Here is a 16,988-nt window from a genome sequence, read left to right on the forward strand (position 1 = left end):
CCATACTAGTTCTAGTTTACTCTCTCCCAGACTTTTTACCGAAGAAATAAAACCTTCTGTGAACAGCCTCTGTTGATCTCTGGGCTTAGGTGCTCGTATCCAAATGTAATCCTACACCATCTTGGTGTGAAATCCCTTTAGAAACTATCATTAGCATAATTCATAAAAGCACTTCCATATGTTCAAAAGTTTTTTGAGGACATATATACATACATTGTGAGATTGTGATATATATATATATAATATATATGTGCTGAAGATTGGCAATTTCATACATGAGACAGCTAAATTAACATAGCACAAACTCACAGGATACTCACTAAAGTTTCCTTTTGATTTGCATAATAAAGTCTAACTTGAGTCCAGTGATACTATTTTAAAAAAATTTTTTACAGAAAGATCATTTCAGTATATCATTAATATTTCTTATTTTCTTCAAAGTCAAGATTTTTTTTTTATGATCCCAATTTCTAAATTTTCAGAATAAACTCCCCAATGTGTGTTCCGTTTAAGAAAACCCAGTAAGTACAAAGTCTATGTAACAGGATGGAATGGGAAGGCCCCTTATAACTTCCTCATACATTGCATATCTGAGAGACACCAGCATCCTGCTCAGTGTGGCTTACAACATCCCAAGGCTAGGTTCATTTCAGAAGTTCTTACACTGGCAATTCGTCTTGGTTCCTATAGGGCCTAGGAAAGCATATTCCTCTAAAAGAAGTACAAATACTTCCTAAGTCAAGTTTTTCCTCTGATACCACAGGCTGCTTCTGGAACTTTCTGTTCTGTAGTCTTTTGACATGTATGGCTGAAACCCTAACCTATAGGGAACACTATGTCCCCTAGGCAGTATTCTCAAGGCCTTGACACTTACAGTTTACCCTTTAGATGTGATCACTACCGTCACTCTCTTTTCACATGATTCCTCCACCCTGTGGTCTACAAAGTGAGTCCAGGACAGCCAACGCAACAAAGAGAAACCCTGTCTCAAAAAACAAAACAAAACAAAACAAAACAAAAAAAAAAAAAAAAAAAAAAAAGAAACAAAGAAAAGGAAAGAAACAACATGATAGGCTGTGATCATATGGTAGGGGAGGAGGTCCCCTTCTGTTACAGACATAGGGGAGGGAAATAGGGTGAAAGAGGGATGGAGGGGGGAACGGGAAGATACAAGTGAGGATAACAACTGAGATATAATCTGAAAAAAAAATCACTTAAATAAAAAAAGAAGAAGAAAAGGAAAGAAACAAAGAAAGAGCCCAAACATCATAACTCCAGACACTTAAATCCCAAGACAAAAGTACAAATATGAACAACCAAGACAGTATGCCTCTTCAAGAAGACAGCAATCCTATTGCAGCAGGCCAAGAGAAAAGCAATTTAGCTGAAGCACAAGACAAGTACTTTGAAATACCAATTACAAATATATTCAAAGACTTTAAAGAAAATATTAATAAATGCCTTATTGAAAGATAATGAAAATACAAACTGTTGAATGAAGACATCTCAAGACATGAAAATACATTTAATAAAACAGATAGAATCACTAAAGAAAACCCAAAATGAAATAAGGATGGAAATGAAAAACTTAGGATATCAAACAAGAGCCCCAGAGATAAGCCTCATCAGCACATTGAGAGAATTTCAAGTTCTGGAGACAAGGTAGAAGAAATAGATATCTGAGTCAAAGAAAATGTTAAATCTAAAATAAAAAAATAAAAAAATCCAGTCACCGGTTTACAGTTTCAAAGACTTAGCCCATTATCAATGCAGGAAAGAGGGCAGTGTGCTGGAGGAGCTAAGAGTTCTACATTACGATCAGCACATAGCAGGAGGACACTGGCTGGAGCTTGAGCACATATGAGGCCTCAAAGCCTGCCTCCTCAGTGACAGGCTTCCTCCAACAAGGCCACACCTACTCCAACAAGGTCACATCACCTAATAGTGCCACTCCCTATGTGCCAAGCATTCATACACATGAGTCTATGAGGGCCATTACCTATTCAAACTACCACGCTAGAAAAACACCAAAACTACAAATAGTAGGGGTGAAAGAATGAGAAAAACACAGGTCAAAGGCACAGAAGATAGTTTGGAAAAGTCATAGAAAAAAAATTTCTCCAATCTAAAGAAAGAAGTGTCTATTAAGATACAAGAAGCTGGGTGAAGACCATGTAGGCAGGACCATAAAAATATTCACTATAATGCGTAATAACCAGAACACCAAGTGTTCAAACCATAGACAGGACATTGTCAAAGAGAAAAAGACCAAGTTACATCTAAAGGCAGGCACATTAGAATAACGCCTGACTTTTCACTGAAAAAAAGAACACCAGAAGGGCCTGGACAGATGCTCAAAAAACTTGAGAGACTGCAGATGCCAGTTCAGACTGTGGTATCCATCAAAACCATCAATCACAAATAGGCGAAGAAAGAAAAACATTCAACAATAAAAAGCAAATTAAAGCAGGACCTAGCTACAAATCCATCTCTACAGAAGGCACTAGAAGGAAAACTTTAGTCTGAAGAGGTTAATTGCACCCAAGAGAACACAAGGAATACATAATGCCAGAACAATACGTCAAAAAAGGGGAGAAACCTGCCTCATAACAAGAAAATAGGAATCAATAACTACGGCTCATTGATAACTCAATATTAATGGTCTCACTTTTCCCAATTTAAAAAAAATGTACTAACAGATTGTATTGGAAAACAGGATCCATCTTTTTGTTAATCAAAGAAAGACACTTCACCATTAAGGATATGCAACGTCTTAAAGTAAAAGAATGGAAAAAGGTATTCCAAGCAAAGGAACCCATGAAGAAAGTAGGTGTCACCATTTTATATCTAGTAAAATAAACTTCAAATCAAAACTAATCAGACAAGATAAGGAAGGACACTACATACTCATTTTAAAGAATATTACAAATTCAAACATTTATGTTTACAACATAAAGACAGCCAAGTTCAGAAAAGAAACATTTCTGCAGCTAAAATCACATATTGGTCCTCACATAGTGACTGTGGGTGACTCCACTCCCACCAGTAGACAATCCAGACAAAAACTAAACAGAGAAATGCTAGAGTTAAATTATGTCTTAAATCAAATGGACCTAACAGATATATACAGAACATTCCAACCAAACACTAAACAATATGCTTTCTTGTCCATCGCTCAAGGAACTTTCTCCAAAATTCCCCACATACATACATACTAGCCAGAAACTGGAAACAGCCTACACACCCATCAACTGATGAATAGATCATGAAAATGTGGTACGTGATGCAAATGGAATATTATTCAGCTATTAAGAAAAATTAATTTATTAAATTTGCAGGCAAATGGATGAAGCTAAAAACAATCACCTTGAATGAGGTGACGCAGATCCCAAAAGACAATTATTGAATATTAATTTGTTGGCTTTCAGGATGTGTGCTACAATCCCAATGACCACAGAGATCAGGTACCGAGGAAGGGAACATAGGATGTACCAATGAAGGAGAACTAGACTATAATGCAACAGAGCGGGAAAGGTGACACTAGAAAAGCAGGATTAAGTAGGGAGGGGGATGGGAGAGGAGGAAATGGAGGAAAAGGTGACCATCAACTGTGGGGAGCCACCCTTAGTGGCTCTTGGCTTGAAACATAGGCAATTCCACCTTGCCTGTAGGCTCCATTTTCTACACCTCCTCTTGGCATGTAGCAAGCGGAGGGTCAGCCCGAGGCCACACCCCCTGGGTCCTGTCCCAGGAAGCTGCATGTTTACCTTATCTCTGCAGCTGCATTCCTCAGAACTAACCTCCCTATCCTTGAAGCTTTTACTACTGAGATATGTAGCAGAACATCCCCATTAGGTCCTAGGAACCCGCTTGCCTTATCACCTTTGCTTACTTTCTTATCTTGAAGTTTTTACTACCTGGCTAGAGAGCAGAATAGCTGCCATTAGGTTTCCATAGCAGCCCTGTCCTTGCCCCTCTGAGATTTTCTATAAAACACCCTGTGAAAATTTTCAACAAACGGGGCTTGATCAGAATCCAGACTTGCCCTCATTTTTTCATGTCTCCTGCCTTCCTTTGCTCACTCCAGCACCCCCACCCAGGTTCTGTTTGAAGACCCGGCGGGCCGGGGCAATCATCCCAGGTACAAACTCTAAGACCTACAACTGACTTACCTGCAAGAAATGCTGGTGAAGTAAGGGGCACAAATGTTATGGTACTAACCAACCACTTTTCATTGGATTTAAGGCCCACTCCATGATATGAAACCCATAATGCTGAGGGGACCAAGAGCCTGAGATTAGATAGGTCATGGGCCGAAAGGAAAATCTACCATTATTATTTTGCAAAAGAAACAGTAATAAAATGACCCCTAATGATATACTGCCATGCCTATAGATCAATGCCTTGTTCAATCCACATCCAAGGAGCTTTTTGCAGTAAATTAGAATTAACACGGAGACCCACAACTGGACAACGTGCAGATAGTGAGAGACTTTGGGTCACTCAGTCATAAATAGAATTTCCTCAACAAATCCCTCTCTTCGAGGCTCAGGGGTCAGTGGAGCATGTGCACTGTGTATCCAGGGGAACTGGCCCAGAGAAAGTGAGATTGAGACATGTTCAAACTCCAAAAGTCTCATCTTGAAACCAGCAGGAGTAAGGACCACTCTCTCCCTGGTTTGGGTCTGTATGTTTTAACACCTGACACAGTAGTCTTGCCACCCCACCTCTCCCACCCTAGAGGTGTCATGTAGTCACATAGCCTGGTGGCCAGGTTTCAGGGTTCCTCATAAGGACACCTCTGAGCTAGCACCTGGAATTCCTCTCCGTTCAAATGAAGCATTCCCGGCAATTCTCAGCCCCAGCCAACGATACACAATCTCACACACACACACACACACACACACACACACACACACACACACACACACACACACCTGAAAACCCCTACCCACTTCTGCAAGGTTTATTTAGCCCTACTCCCCCGCCCCTCCCCGCCCTATAAAGCAAAGCTTTATCACCGGAAGCGCTAATTGTATCGGAGAAGGCTTCCCTGCACCCCAGCACTCACCTGTCGCCGCTGGACCAAGAGCCTGCTAAGCCACCTGCCCTGCTAACCTTCATTCCTTCCGGTCCAGCATCTGTAAGCTTCCATGCCTGGAAGCCCCAAGGAGAAGCAGCAAAGGCTCTGGCTATGGAACAACAGGGATCCACGAGGAAGAGGAGGCAGGAAGACTGTGAGAGCCAGAGGTCACGGACTAGTCCAAGCAAACTGTCTCCAGACACAAAAGGACTGAACTCACAGAGACTGTGGCAGCATACCCAACACCTCAACAGGCTCAAGCCAGACAGCACGCGGAGGGAGAAGTGGACAGAGTCCCACTCCTAACCAAGGAACTGTAACAGATACCTGCTGGCAAAGGGCAGCTTTCTCCAATAGAGTTTCACTAGGTATATTGACCACACTTCAGAGCAGGTCTCAGCCCCATGAGAAGTGGGCCAAAGCAATATAAACACAATGGTATTTTTGTGAACTTCTTCATTTTTCTGTGTTCTGGAATTCTTTTGTCTTACTGGTCTTTTACCTGTTTGCGTTGATTTCAGTTTTTCTGTTTTGTGGGGCTTATTTGCTTCAAATTTGTTTTTTCTTGTTATTTTCATTTTTGCTTCTTGTGGGTTTTTTGTTGTTGTTGTTGTTGTTGTTGTTGACTTGTTTGTTTTTGAGAGAGGAGAGAGAACGTATGCGCATAACAATGGATGGGGAGGGGAACTATGGTCAAAATATATTAGAAATATTTTTAATTAAAATCAGTTAAAAATGAAAAATACAACCCAAGCCACCTGTATAAATAAAAAATGATCTCCGGAAAGGCCATTCTTTGTTGTTGTTTTGTTTTGTTTTGTGTTTTTGGTTTTTCAAGACGGGGTTTCTTTGTGTTATCTTGGCCATCCTGGACTCACTTTGTAGACCAGGCTGGCCTCGAACTCACAGCGATCCACCTGCCTCTGGCTCCTGCGTGCTGGGATTAAAGGCGTGCGCCACCTCGCCCGGCTCTGGAAAGGCCTTTCTTGTTTCTCAACAATTGTGCTCTCCTTGGGGACCCTCTGCTTCCACATCCAGATTAACTCAGAACCTAATAAACCCCTGAAAGGTCCCCACGAGTAAAATCACCATTGTTTTGAACAAATGGGACTCACAGAATACAATCAGAAAAATATTTCATTTTCCCCACTACCTGTTCATGCAAGCCCTTAAAAGACTAAAAGAAATAAATTCTAGGAGATCTTTTTTTCTTCTCTGATCTTTCTGACATGGAACAATTTCCTGTCACAAAATAGTTTTGGTTATTTAGTTAATAGTAGACAAATAATCACAAAAGTATCTCTTATTGTTGTTATGTTGTCTGAAGTGGGGAAAGTGAATCAGTTAGGAAAATAGAAAATTAGTCACCTTCCCATCCCCTCTGCAGTCTTTTCTAGACCCAAAAGTGAGCTGTATATTTTGATAGAAGAGATAATCCTAGGCCTTAAGTGAAATTCACCATTTTGATGTGATATTCTAATTATTGGAACACAACCGATAGGCTTTTTTATGATTTAAAACTGACCATACACTTGATGGTACCTGTACAAGATTATCTTACATATGTACAGTGGAATTTTATTCAGCCATAAAGAAAAAAGTGAAACTAGCAAGAAAGTGGATGAAACGGAAAGACACTGTAGGCAGCAATGTAACCGAGGCTCAGAAAGACAACTACCACATGCTCTCTCCTCTGTAGATCCTAGCCTGCAGCTGTTAAATATTTATATCTAGGCGGGAGTAGGTACGTAAAGGCCAGGAAACTAGAAAGAAGCCTGTAAAATGATAAAGAAAAAAGATGCTTTAAGGAAAGGTCTAGGGCAGACAATAAAACTGAGTGAAAAGGGGAAACAGTGAGACAAAAGGGAACAGTGGAGAAAGGACATGGAGAAGGGAGGTGTGGTGGGGCAGCGATAGAGTCAACCAAAACGAAGCATGTGCGAAAATGTCACACATAAACCTGTTACGTTTTGTCTTAGGTGTTTAAGTGCTTTGCCTCCACGCATGTCTGTGTAACATGTGAAAGCCTGGTTCCCCGTGGAGGTCAGAGGAGGGCAATGGATCCCCTGCAACTGCAGTTACCAGCAGCTGTGAGCCACCATGTGGGCACTGGGAACTGAACCTGTGTCCAGGAAGTGCTTGCAACTGCTGAGCCATCACCCCAGCTGTTGCTTTATAAGCTAATTTTAAACAAAATATTTAAATAAAGACCTACTTTGGGTAGACACTGACTCAATGAAAGGAAGTAAGTTGAAAGTGGAGCAAAAAAAAAAAATTGATTTTTTTTTTAACTGAAGGAAGTCTAATTTTTTAAATTAATTTATTCAGATTACATCTAAATTGTTATCTCATCACTTGTATCCTCCTGTTCCTCCCTCCCTCCTGCCTTTTTTCTTTCTTTCTTTCTTTCTTTCTTTCTTTCTTTCTTTCTAATATAGTTGTATGGTCTTTTTAAAATTAATTTATTCAGATTACAACTCAATTGTTATCCCATCACTTGTATCCTCCTGTTCCTCCCTCCCTCCCACCCCCGCCCTATTCCCCTCCCTTAGGTCCATGACTGAGGGGGACCTCCTCCCCCACTTTATGGTCACAGGCTATCAAGGCTCATCTTGGTAGTCTGCCTATTCTTTCTTTGAGTGCCACCTGGGATCCCCACCAAGGGGAGGTAGTCAAATATGGGGCACCAGAGTTCATGTCAGCGTCAGTCCCTGCTCTCCACACAACTGTGGAGAATGTCCTGTCCATTGGCTAGATCAGAGTAGGGGTCCGATGTTTACTACTTGTATTGTCCTTGGTTAGTGCAATAGTTTGAGCATACCTGTGCCCTGATCCACCCGTTATGATGTTTTTCTTGTAGGTTCCTAAGATCCTCTGGATCCTTCTATTTCCCCGTCTCCTATAGATGTGAGGACATCCTACTGAGACTCTGATTTTATTTTTAATTTAAAGTTTCAAGAATTCCATATATGAGTACTATATCGTTCCATGTCACTCCCACCTCTCAAATTCATGACTTTATCCAAGCATAAAGAAACAATGACAAAGCCGTGTAAACAGATGGTGGAGGCAAAACAAAAAAACAAAAAAGTGTGAATGTCCCACCATGTGTGCTTATCCATGACCATGCCATTTAAGTTTCATTAATCAAATGTATACCTGCCTAAACAAACTGATATTCATGGGGGGAAAACTAGTTTGTGCCAATGCTAAACTAAGGCACGGTGACTGATGCAGATATAGAGCAGCAAAGGAAAGCCGTGTGATCTAAATGGTGCGTGTCCTGCTTTCCTTCCTGTCCCAAGTCCTTAGAAATTGCAGAGACAATATTTGGTAGAAGAAATAAAGCCACAGATGCAGCAGAAATCGGGCAAGAAACACTCGATGGGCCAAAATGTAAATAGAATCCTTGAAAGAGAGAAGACAGATGCAGTCTCGCTGATGCTAGAAAATATGGTCCAGAGGAGTTCCAGGGCAGGATGGACAAGAGGCTGCCATTAGGAGGATGCAGAGGGGAAAAACAAGAGGAGGCCCTGGCCCAGCATCCCACTGCCCCCAAAGCGCCCCCCTTTGACAAAGGCACTTCAAGTGATTTTATCTGTAGGACCCTGGTTTTTGGGTTTCCTTCAGTTCTTTAGGCAGAAACACAAGAGGCATCTTTAAGATTGCGCCATCACATTCCCATCTACTTAGTCAAAGACAGCTATCTAAATTGATGGAGTGCATTGTACTCAAACTTCTGGGGTGATATAATTATTTCCTCTCATTACCCCATTAGGGTCATTAAATTTAATGCCATGTTTTCCACCAACACAGTTTACATTTCAGCATATAAACTGTCCTTTTAAAAGTCTTTTCTATTTTTATCAGATAAATACAAATTATATGAATTTATAGCCTGTGATGTTCCAATGTGTTGAATTGTACAATGACCACACCCGATTAATTGTTATATTCGTTACTTCAAATATTTATCATATCTTTAAAGTAAACACACACAAAGCCTTCTCTTTCATCTAATTTAAAACTCCACTGTTATGAACCGCAGCCCTGGTGCTGTGCAACAGAACACCAGCACTCACCCCCACCTAACTGGCACTTTGCACTACTTACTTACTCTGTCCACCCTCCCGCCCCAAACTCTCTCCTTCAACTTTACTCAATTCTACAAACAAGATTTTTACTTCAAGAGGAGGCACAAACTACTTCTTGAAAAGTGGTCCTTTCTTGGGCTTGGTGAAACACAAAACCAGCCCCAGGACTCTTCTGGTTACCCTTGTAGTATGTTTTCTCTGGCTATTTCTTTCCCAAGAAGAACCAAGCTGGACAGGTAAGATGCTCAGTTGCTATACAAAGGTCACACCTTGTTTAAAGTCAAAGAATCTTTGCCTGGGGCTTGCTTTGGCCTGATCTACTTCAGTGGGAGCAGGGGCTGCAGCTGTCTTCCTGCACTCTTGGAATTGGTCCCTGCTCTGCAGATTCCTCTTATCTGGGTCGGAATGAGAGGTTGCTGATGGAAGGATCTCAGGTTGTGGGGCAGGAGAGATTCAAGAAGGGCAGGATGCAGTCCGTTTCTTGCTTCCTCTGGGGATGTCTATGTTTTACCACCCATTCCTGACATATATTTATGAATATTCAAAGATGACCTTCTTGAAATGCTCTGGTAGCTTTGAGCTCCTCTCCGGAAGAATAAAAGGTAGTTCTCATGACTCTGGCTGGGTTTTAAATTACTGTTCCAAAGGTCATGAATTTGAAGTGGGGAGGAAACAGGAGGAGTTGTCAAGAGGGTGGAAATTATGCCAATACGGTACTCTTGTGTGAAATTCCGAAGGAAAAAAAAGTGTAAATGAAATAACAGCCTGCTTCAACTCTTCGAAATCCAGGCGGTCCTCTCCTCAGTCTACGTGAGGACAGGCTCTGAAATGACCACATGTCACTTTTCTCTTCCCCATGGCACACACTTGGTTCACAAGAGCCACTTTTTGGCCCAAGGATGTCCTTGTGCCACCCTAGACAGACATGCAGCCAGCTCCTTCCTTCTGTTCTGCTTCTTCCAGTAGATCGCCAGAGCCTTGTGTCCGTAATTCTCTATTGTCCAAGGAGCTTTCCAGATGCAACTTAGAGCACAGCCTTACCCAAACCCTCAACCTCCTCTTTGAGCATCTTAGATCCCAAGCTTCCTATACCATTCATGTGAATGGGGCCTAATGGTACCATCTGCTATGAGAACCTTGCACAAAGTTCATGGTTCACTTCAGCTTGTGAAACTTTTATTTTGTTCTTAGCCCTTTAGAGCCTTAGCTGAAATATAGACAGAGGATATGCTGTTACAAATAAGTGATGCTCACGGTAATCCCTGCAGCCAGGGAATTAAAGCATACATACTTTTAACCAGCTAAACAGAAATATTATTGGACATAAGAGGTGGCCACTCAGCAGCAATCTTTCAAAAAAGGAAAATGCTAAGAAAGCATTCTGGACGGGAAACAGATGGCAAAGAGCTAGCCAGCATGTTTGTACACATAAGTCAAGGGAAGGGGACAAAAGATGAAGCTACCCAACATATACAGTGATATATAACATATTATATACATTATTTATAATATATATATATATATATATATATACACAAATATATTATTTCAAGCAAGTCAGGATGCAGTTGTATGGGGATCAAAAAGCTATCAGACTCATTGTGAAGCTGTGTGGCAAATCCAAGTGGCAGATGGAAGAGTATTTAAAACATTAGACTTTGGTGCCAACTTGAATATTTGACCTAGGTATTTGACCTTGAACAAGCGCTTTCATAGGATCTCAGTTTCCTTCTCTGTACAATACAGGTCACAGTTGGTACCTGTCTGAGTCATGAAGAAGGTAAAGCCAGGCACTTTTCATACTGAACTGAAGTATCATCACATTGATAGGGGAAATCACAAAACTATTGTAGCCAGGCTGCCCACGTCTGTCCCCCATACTCAGTGTATTCTCATCTTTAGCTAGATAGAAGGATTAACCCAGTTTTATAGATTTTCTGGCCTCTTCATGTCTCCAGAATTATATAATTCCATTTATGAAAGTCCCCAGTCCAGCGAGATTAGCACTTCTATTATACTAAGTGCCCCCTTTCTCGGCTCAAGGCTGCAGGCCTGGGAGCCTGCAACTGCAAGGATGGAGCTTTGGACTCTGCTGCTGCTTCCCTTTGCTGCCTCCCTTCTCTTCTCATGTTTTGCCTGCCAGTTCTGGCTGAGGGGGGGAGATAGGTCGAAAGATGTGATATATATATATTGGTTTTTCACAACAAGGTTTCTCTGTGTAGCCTTAGCTGTCCTAGACTCACTTTGTAGACCAGGCTGGCCTCAAACTCACAGAGATCTGCCTGCCTCTGCCTCCCAAGTGCTGGGATTAAAGGCATGTGCCAAGACCGCCTGGCTGGAAAGATGTGATAATATTAAGTGGCCCTTACTCCCTTGACATGAGCCAGAGAGCATGGGTTTGGCTAACAGTTGAAATCAACTCCTCTCCTAGGACATTTTTGAGATTGCTTTCTAGCATTCTTTTTTCTGAGCATTGCAGTACACTGGAGACAGGCAGAGCTTCACCCCTCCACTCCCTATCTGATCCCCCACCCCCACCCCCAGCCCTGCCCCAGGTTAAAACAAGGTAGAAGAGCTCCTTCTAGCATGTGTTTTACTTCAAATATTTTTTTAACGTTAACTCCAAAGATATGAGGAGAAAGACTACTGACCCAAGTCACCAATGGCCAAATTAATTAAAGCAAGCAATTACTTGAAGCAAGCTCTTTTATTTCTGTACACTGCTGCCTAAGGCAAGGTTCAAGGAATCGGCATTTGATGTGGGGAAGATAAAGGGTAGATAAAGATAGCTCAGGAGTAGGGAGTTTCCAAATTGGGGGGTTGGGCATGCAAATAGGCAGAGTTACAGAAAGAGAACATAACAAGGTAGTCATAGCAACAGGTGGTCATAACAAGGTAATCAAAACAAGGTAGTCATAACAAGGTGGTTATAACAAGGTAGTCATAACAACAGTTGATCATAATAACCTTTTGAACAAAGGTAAAATTACAAGATGCTCATAAAAACTTTTGGAAACAAAGACATAGTTGATGCTTCCTGGGACAGGCAGTACAGAACAATTTGTACTTAAGGTTACAAATGAGGTATAGCCCAATCCCTGGGAAACAGAGGTTTAATCATAAACATAAATGAACCTACTTTGTCTTTACTATAGATGGTTTTCAAGCTTAAGGCAAGCTGGTTCATCATTTATTTTTCTGAAGGGACAACTCAGTCATTGTCTTGACTGATTATATTTTACTATCCCAGCTTATGATCTGAGTCCTTTCCAGTTTATCTCAAATCCCTGCAGTAGTAGCCTTGATGTCTACATACTGTGACTAGCCAGGCTGGTCCCTAACTCCAGGTAGAAACTATCATATTATAACTGAACATGAACTGCCACCACTCATGCAATAATGATTTCCCCTGTGCCAGTAGGACCTCATAGAACCAGGCCTGAGATCATGATAAAGAAGACCGCGGTTTAACCAAGATGACTGTGTTTATTTCTTGGCTCCTCCCTTTTATTCTTCTATTTAATCCTGAAGTTCTCATTGGTACCCTGTTGAGGGTTTAGGATGTCTCTCTTTCTGTTCCTTCTCAGTGTGGCAACAGCAGATGAATTCTTCCTGCCATTGCCATGTCTCTGACTGGACTTTGGAAGCAGTGTGGTCTATTAGAAAGATCCCCCCCATATACACAGTAACAGCAATCCTTCTTCTGGGCTTTTGGTATTTAGTAGATCTTTTGTGCTGCACTGATGACTCTCTGCCCCAGTTCTACAGACTTTCTCAGAGGACTCCAGCAGATTTTACCTCATGACTCATCTCAGTGAGCACATTCAGAGATACTTGGACATTCTAAGGGCAGCTTCCTCCCTTTGTCCTCTGTTCTGCCACACCAGGCACAGGGCCTAACATTAACATCCTCAAGCTAGAGTCACATACCAGGGCTCTACATCTTTGAAATGTCAGGACACGTGTCTCTCGGAATAGTTTCCATGAAATCCCTCTCAACTAGGGAAAAGGGAACAAGCAATCCTCGTGTACACAAATCCTCTCTCTTTGGACAGCACTTTCCAAAAACCATAACAAGCCAGGACCATCTCTCTCTGGTTTGGAGGTCTCAGGTGGCCCTGCCTAGGCAGACTAGCTCCTCAGGTTATGTGATTCCTGATGACTATCAGGAGTGTTCACAGCTGGCTGTAGTGGCAACACTTGGGAGGTGGGGGAAGAAGGATTAGAAGTTCAAGTTTATTCTCAGCTAGGTAGTAAGCTTGAGGCCAGCCTGGTCTACATGAAACACTAACTAAATAAATAAACACACAAACAAATAAACATTTACAGAGTTGTTCCAGACTTTAGGCTTCTGTAAAAACTTTGGGGAAAACGGAAAAGGGGATTGATTAATTAATTAATTAATTAATTAATTAATTAATTAATTAATTAAGCCAGGAAGCCCTGAACTGGTGTCTACCTCTCCCTGGACACTGGGGACATTGAGTGAGTGATGTTAAGATTGATAAGAGTAGGTTTAGAATGAGAATAATAACAGCTTCCTCAACAACTTTGTAGCTTTGTTTTAAAAAAAAAGCATAGATTTCTCTATCAGAGAAGCTACAGTGCTCATGCCTTAGATCTCAGTGGCAACACAGAGGCCAGAAGAAGACATGTGTCACTCTCTATTATTCTCCCCCTATTCTTCTTGGGGTTGGGTCTCTTCCTGGCTCTGGAGTTCCTTTGTTTTCTTCTGACAAGGCTGATCTTCCTGTTTTTGTATTTCCCAGGGTTATGTGTGAGCGACAGATGCCCTACTTGTTGTGGGGTACTGAGCTCATACCTCTGGTCCTCATGTGTTTGCAGCAAGTGCTCTCAATGATTGAATCATCTCTTCCAGCCCCTAAAATGCACTTTTATGTAACCCCAAAGCTGCTGCTATTGTTCAGCACAACAGGGAGGAGTTTTTAGACCATTGGGCTCCTTCCTGTCTTCTGTTGACTGGGCACTCAAGTGGACAAGCATTAATCCACTCAGCGTGATTCAAACAGGAACTATTTAAACAAATCCATATTCTTTCTGTGATTGGATCCAAAAAATGTTGTGACCATATTAATAGGTTTAACTTCTTGTACCTTGAGAAAAGCATTTTTAAAAAAGGAAAAAAAAAAAAAAAAATCAGAGGCCTGGGTTCAAACTTTATTTTCCCACTCTCAGAAGTCTCTCTTCCTGCCTCTATAAAATGGAGCTAAACGCCTGGTTCACAGGGTTGTTCTGGAAGATAGAGAGGTTCATCCAGCAAGATGCTACTGCTGCATCACAGCATCACAGTCCTTGCAAGGCAGAACTGGGAGGCACCATGGATCTTTAAGACGTAAGAGACTCTCTTTCAGAGGGAGCCTTAGGTCCTTGAGGCTATACTCTCAAAAGGAATTGGGGGGCCCAGTTTTGTTTTGCCTCAAAATGTGGCTACTCAGCCTGACATGCATTCCTCCAATGACATGCCACCTTTATCAGACCAGGGAGGTGACCATGTTTTGCACTTCAACCTCCAGAACTGTGAGTCAAAAATAAATATCCTTACTTCATCCGTAGCATGTGTCAGATATTTTTGTTATAGCATCAAAAAGCTAACTAATACAGATAGGCAGCAAGCTAAGCACTTTGTTGTGTCTAACTCACCCAATGACCTTAAAAAATAGGTTCATTGTACAGGTTTGCTAAGTGTATTGCAACTCAGTTACATAATTAATCTCACAAATGACTAACACCATTGGAAAGAATACTCCTCACCTTACTTTTTACTGGTTCAGTATGATGGAGATTTCAGAAAAAGAAATAAACAGCAACTACTTACAGGACAGTCAGTTCCAAGTCGCCAATATGTTGAATTACATAGTTTTTTCACTGTCTCGGGACCCTCTATATCATAATCTTTTGGGAATGCTTCTCTGTCATAATGCCTTCAGGGGGAAAAAAATTAAAGTCCCTTAGGAATAACGCTTATTGATCACGTCTTGCATTTAGAGCTGTAAGTTTACTATATTTCATGCTATTATTTTAATCATAAATTTGTACAACTCATGATGAATGATGTATTTCTCACCTCTCTTCAAGGACTGCTGAAATTACTGCTTAAAAACAACCTGGCACATTCAATAAAACTAATACTGTCACAAAAGCACTACTTAACTAAAACAGTAATTATCCAGTAGCTCCAGTGAACTGAATCTTATTTAATAATGTAGATTAATTACTGACAATAAATTCTAAAATAAGATATGGGAATAGCTTTAAAATGCAACTTGTCACTTTAGAAATTCCCTCTACTGTGAATTTTAATTACATTGTTTTTCAAATGAGGGAGGATGCATTGATTGGTAGCCTTGTATCCAAAGAGCACCTAAGGAAGCTGATAGCCACAAGCTAAAAACCAACAAAACTCTACTTCTTAAAGTGGGAGAGGGAAAAACAAAAACAAAAACAAAACAAAACATTCCAGTCATCTTGGCTAAAAAGCAGTTGGAGCTAATTTTATGTTTTAATGTATATTTTATTAAAAGTTATTCACATAGCATCCTGATTGTTATCTCCTTGCTTCTATCTTCCCATTCCCACCCTCCGTCCCTCTCCTGCTCTATTCCCCTCCCCTAGACCTCTGATAGGGGGTGCTCTCCTACCCCACTATCTGGCCTGTTAGGTCTCATCATGATATCCTGCATCCCCTTCCTCTGTGTGCCTGCAACGCTGTCTTGCCAAGGGGCAATGACCAAATTGTGGGCACCAGAGTGCATGTCAGAGGTTCAACAGAAGTCCCCTCCACCCACCCTCCCCCACATCCCCATGTGGAAAATCAGCTGTCCATCTGCTGCATCTGAACAGGGGGTATTGGTTTTCTGAATGCATTGTCCTTGGTTGGTGCATCAGTTTGTGCAGGAACCCCTTGGTCAAGGTCTGCAGGCCTTGGTGGTCTCCCAGTGGAGTTCCTGTTCCCTCATGGATCTTCCATCTGCCCTGAAGTCTTGCCTACAACTCTCAATGCTCCCCCCAGAGTCCAGCTTTGAGTCCCAGCATCTGTCCCAATTCCCCACTAGGTGGAGTCTTTCAGAGGACATCTATTTTGGGCTAATATCCATTTATAAGTGAGTATATAACATACGTGTCTTTCTAGGTCTGAGTTACCTCACTCAGGATGATCATTTCTAGTTCTATCCATTTGCTTGCAAATTTTAAGATTTTCTTGTTTTTAACAGCTGAATAGCATTCCATTGTGTAAATGTACCTCAGTTTCTTTATCCATTCTTCGGTTGAGGAACATCTAGGTTGTTTCCAGATTCTGGCTATTACAAATAAAGCTGCTATGAACATAGTTGAGCAAATTTCCTTGTTGTATGATGGAGCATCTTTTGGGTATATGCCCAGGAGTGCTATAGCTGAGTCCTGAGGTAGCACTATTCCCAATTTTCTGAGAAAGCACCAGATTGATATAAGTCTGCACTTCCACCAGCAATGGAAGAGTGTTCCTCTTTCTCCATATCCTTGCCAGCATGAGCTGTCACTGGAGCTTTTATCTTAGCCATTCTGATAGGTGTAAGATGAAATCTCATTGTCATTTTGATTTGCATTTCCCTAATGACTAAGGACATTGAGCATTTCTTTATGTGTTTTTCAGCCATTCGATATTCCGTTGTTATGAATTCTGTTTATCTCTGTACCCCATTTTTAAATTGGATTATTTGGTTTATTGAAGTTTAATTTCTTGAGTCCTTTATATATTTTGGATATTAGCTCTTTGTCAGATGTAGGGTTGGTGAAGATCTTTTCCCAATCTG

At 41.3% G+C, this 16,988-nt stretch overlaps 1 protein-coding gene across 1 annotated transcript in view; it reads right to left on the minus strand.

Annotated features, from left to right (window-relative positions):
* Positions 1-16,988, minus strand: part of Cfap95 (cilia and flagella associated protein 95) — an 83,509-nt gene that overhangs the window by 37,217 nt on the left and 29,304 nt on the right. The window contains exon 2 of the mRNA XM_051147113.1: positions 15,014-15,119. Within this exon, the coding sequence (XP_051003070.1) occupies positions 15,014-15,119 (106 nt within the window). The remainder of the gene's footprint in view (positions 1-15,013; positions 15,120-16,988) is intronic.

The sequence above is a fragment of the Acomys russatus genome, chromosome 5 (genome assembly GCF_903995435.1).
Source record: "Acomys russatus chromosome 5, mAcoRus1.1, whole genome shotgun sequence".
Lineage (NCBI taxonomy): Eukaryota > Metazoa > Chordata > Mammalia > Rodentia > Muridae > Acomys > Acomys russatus.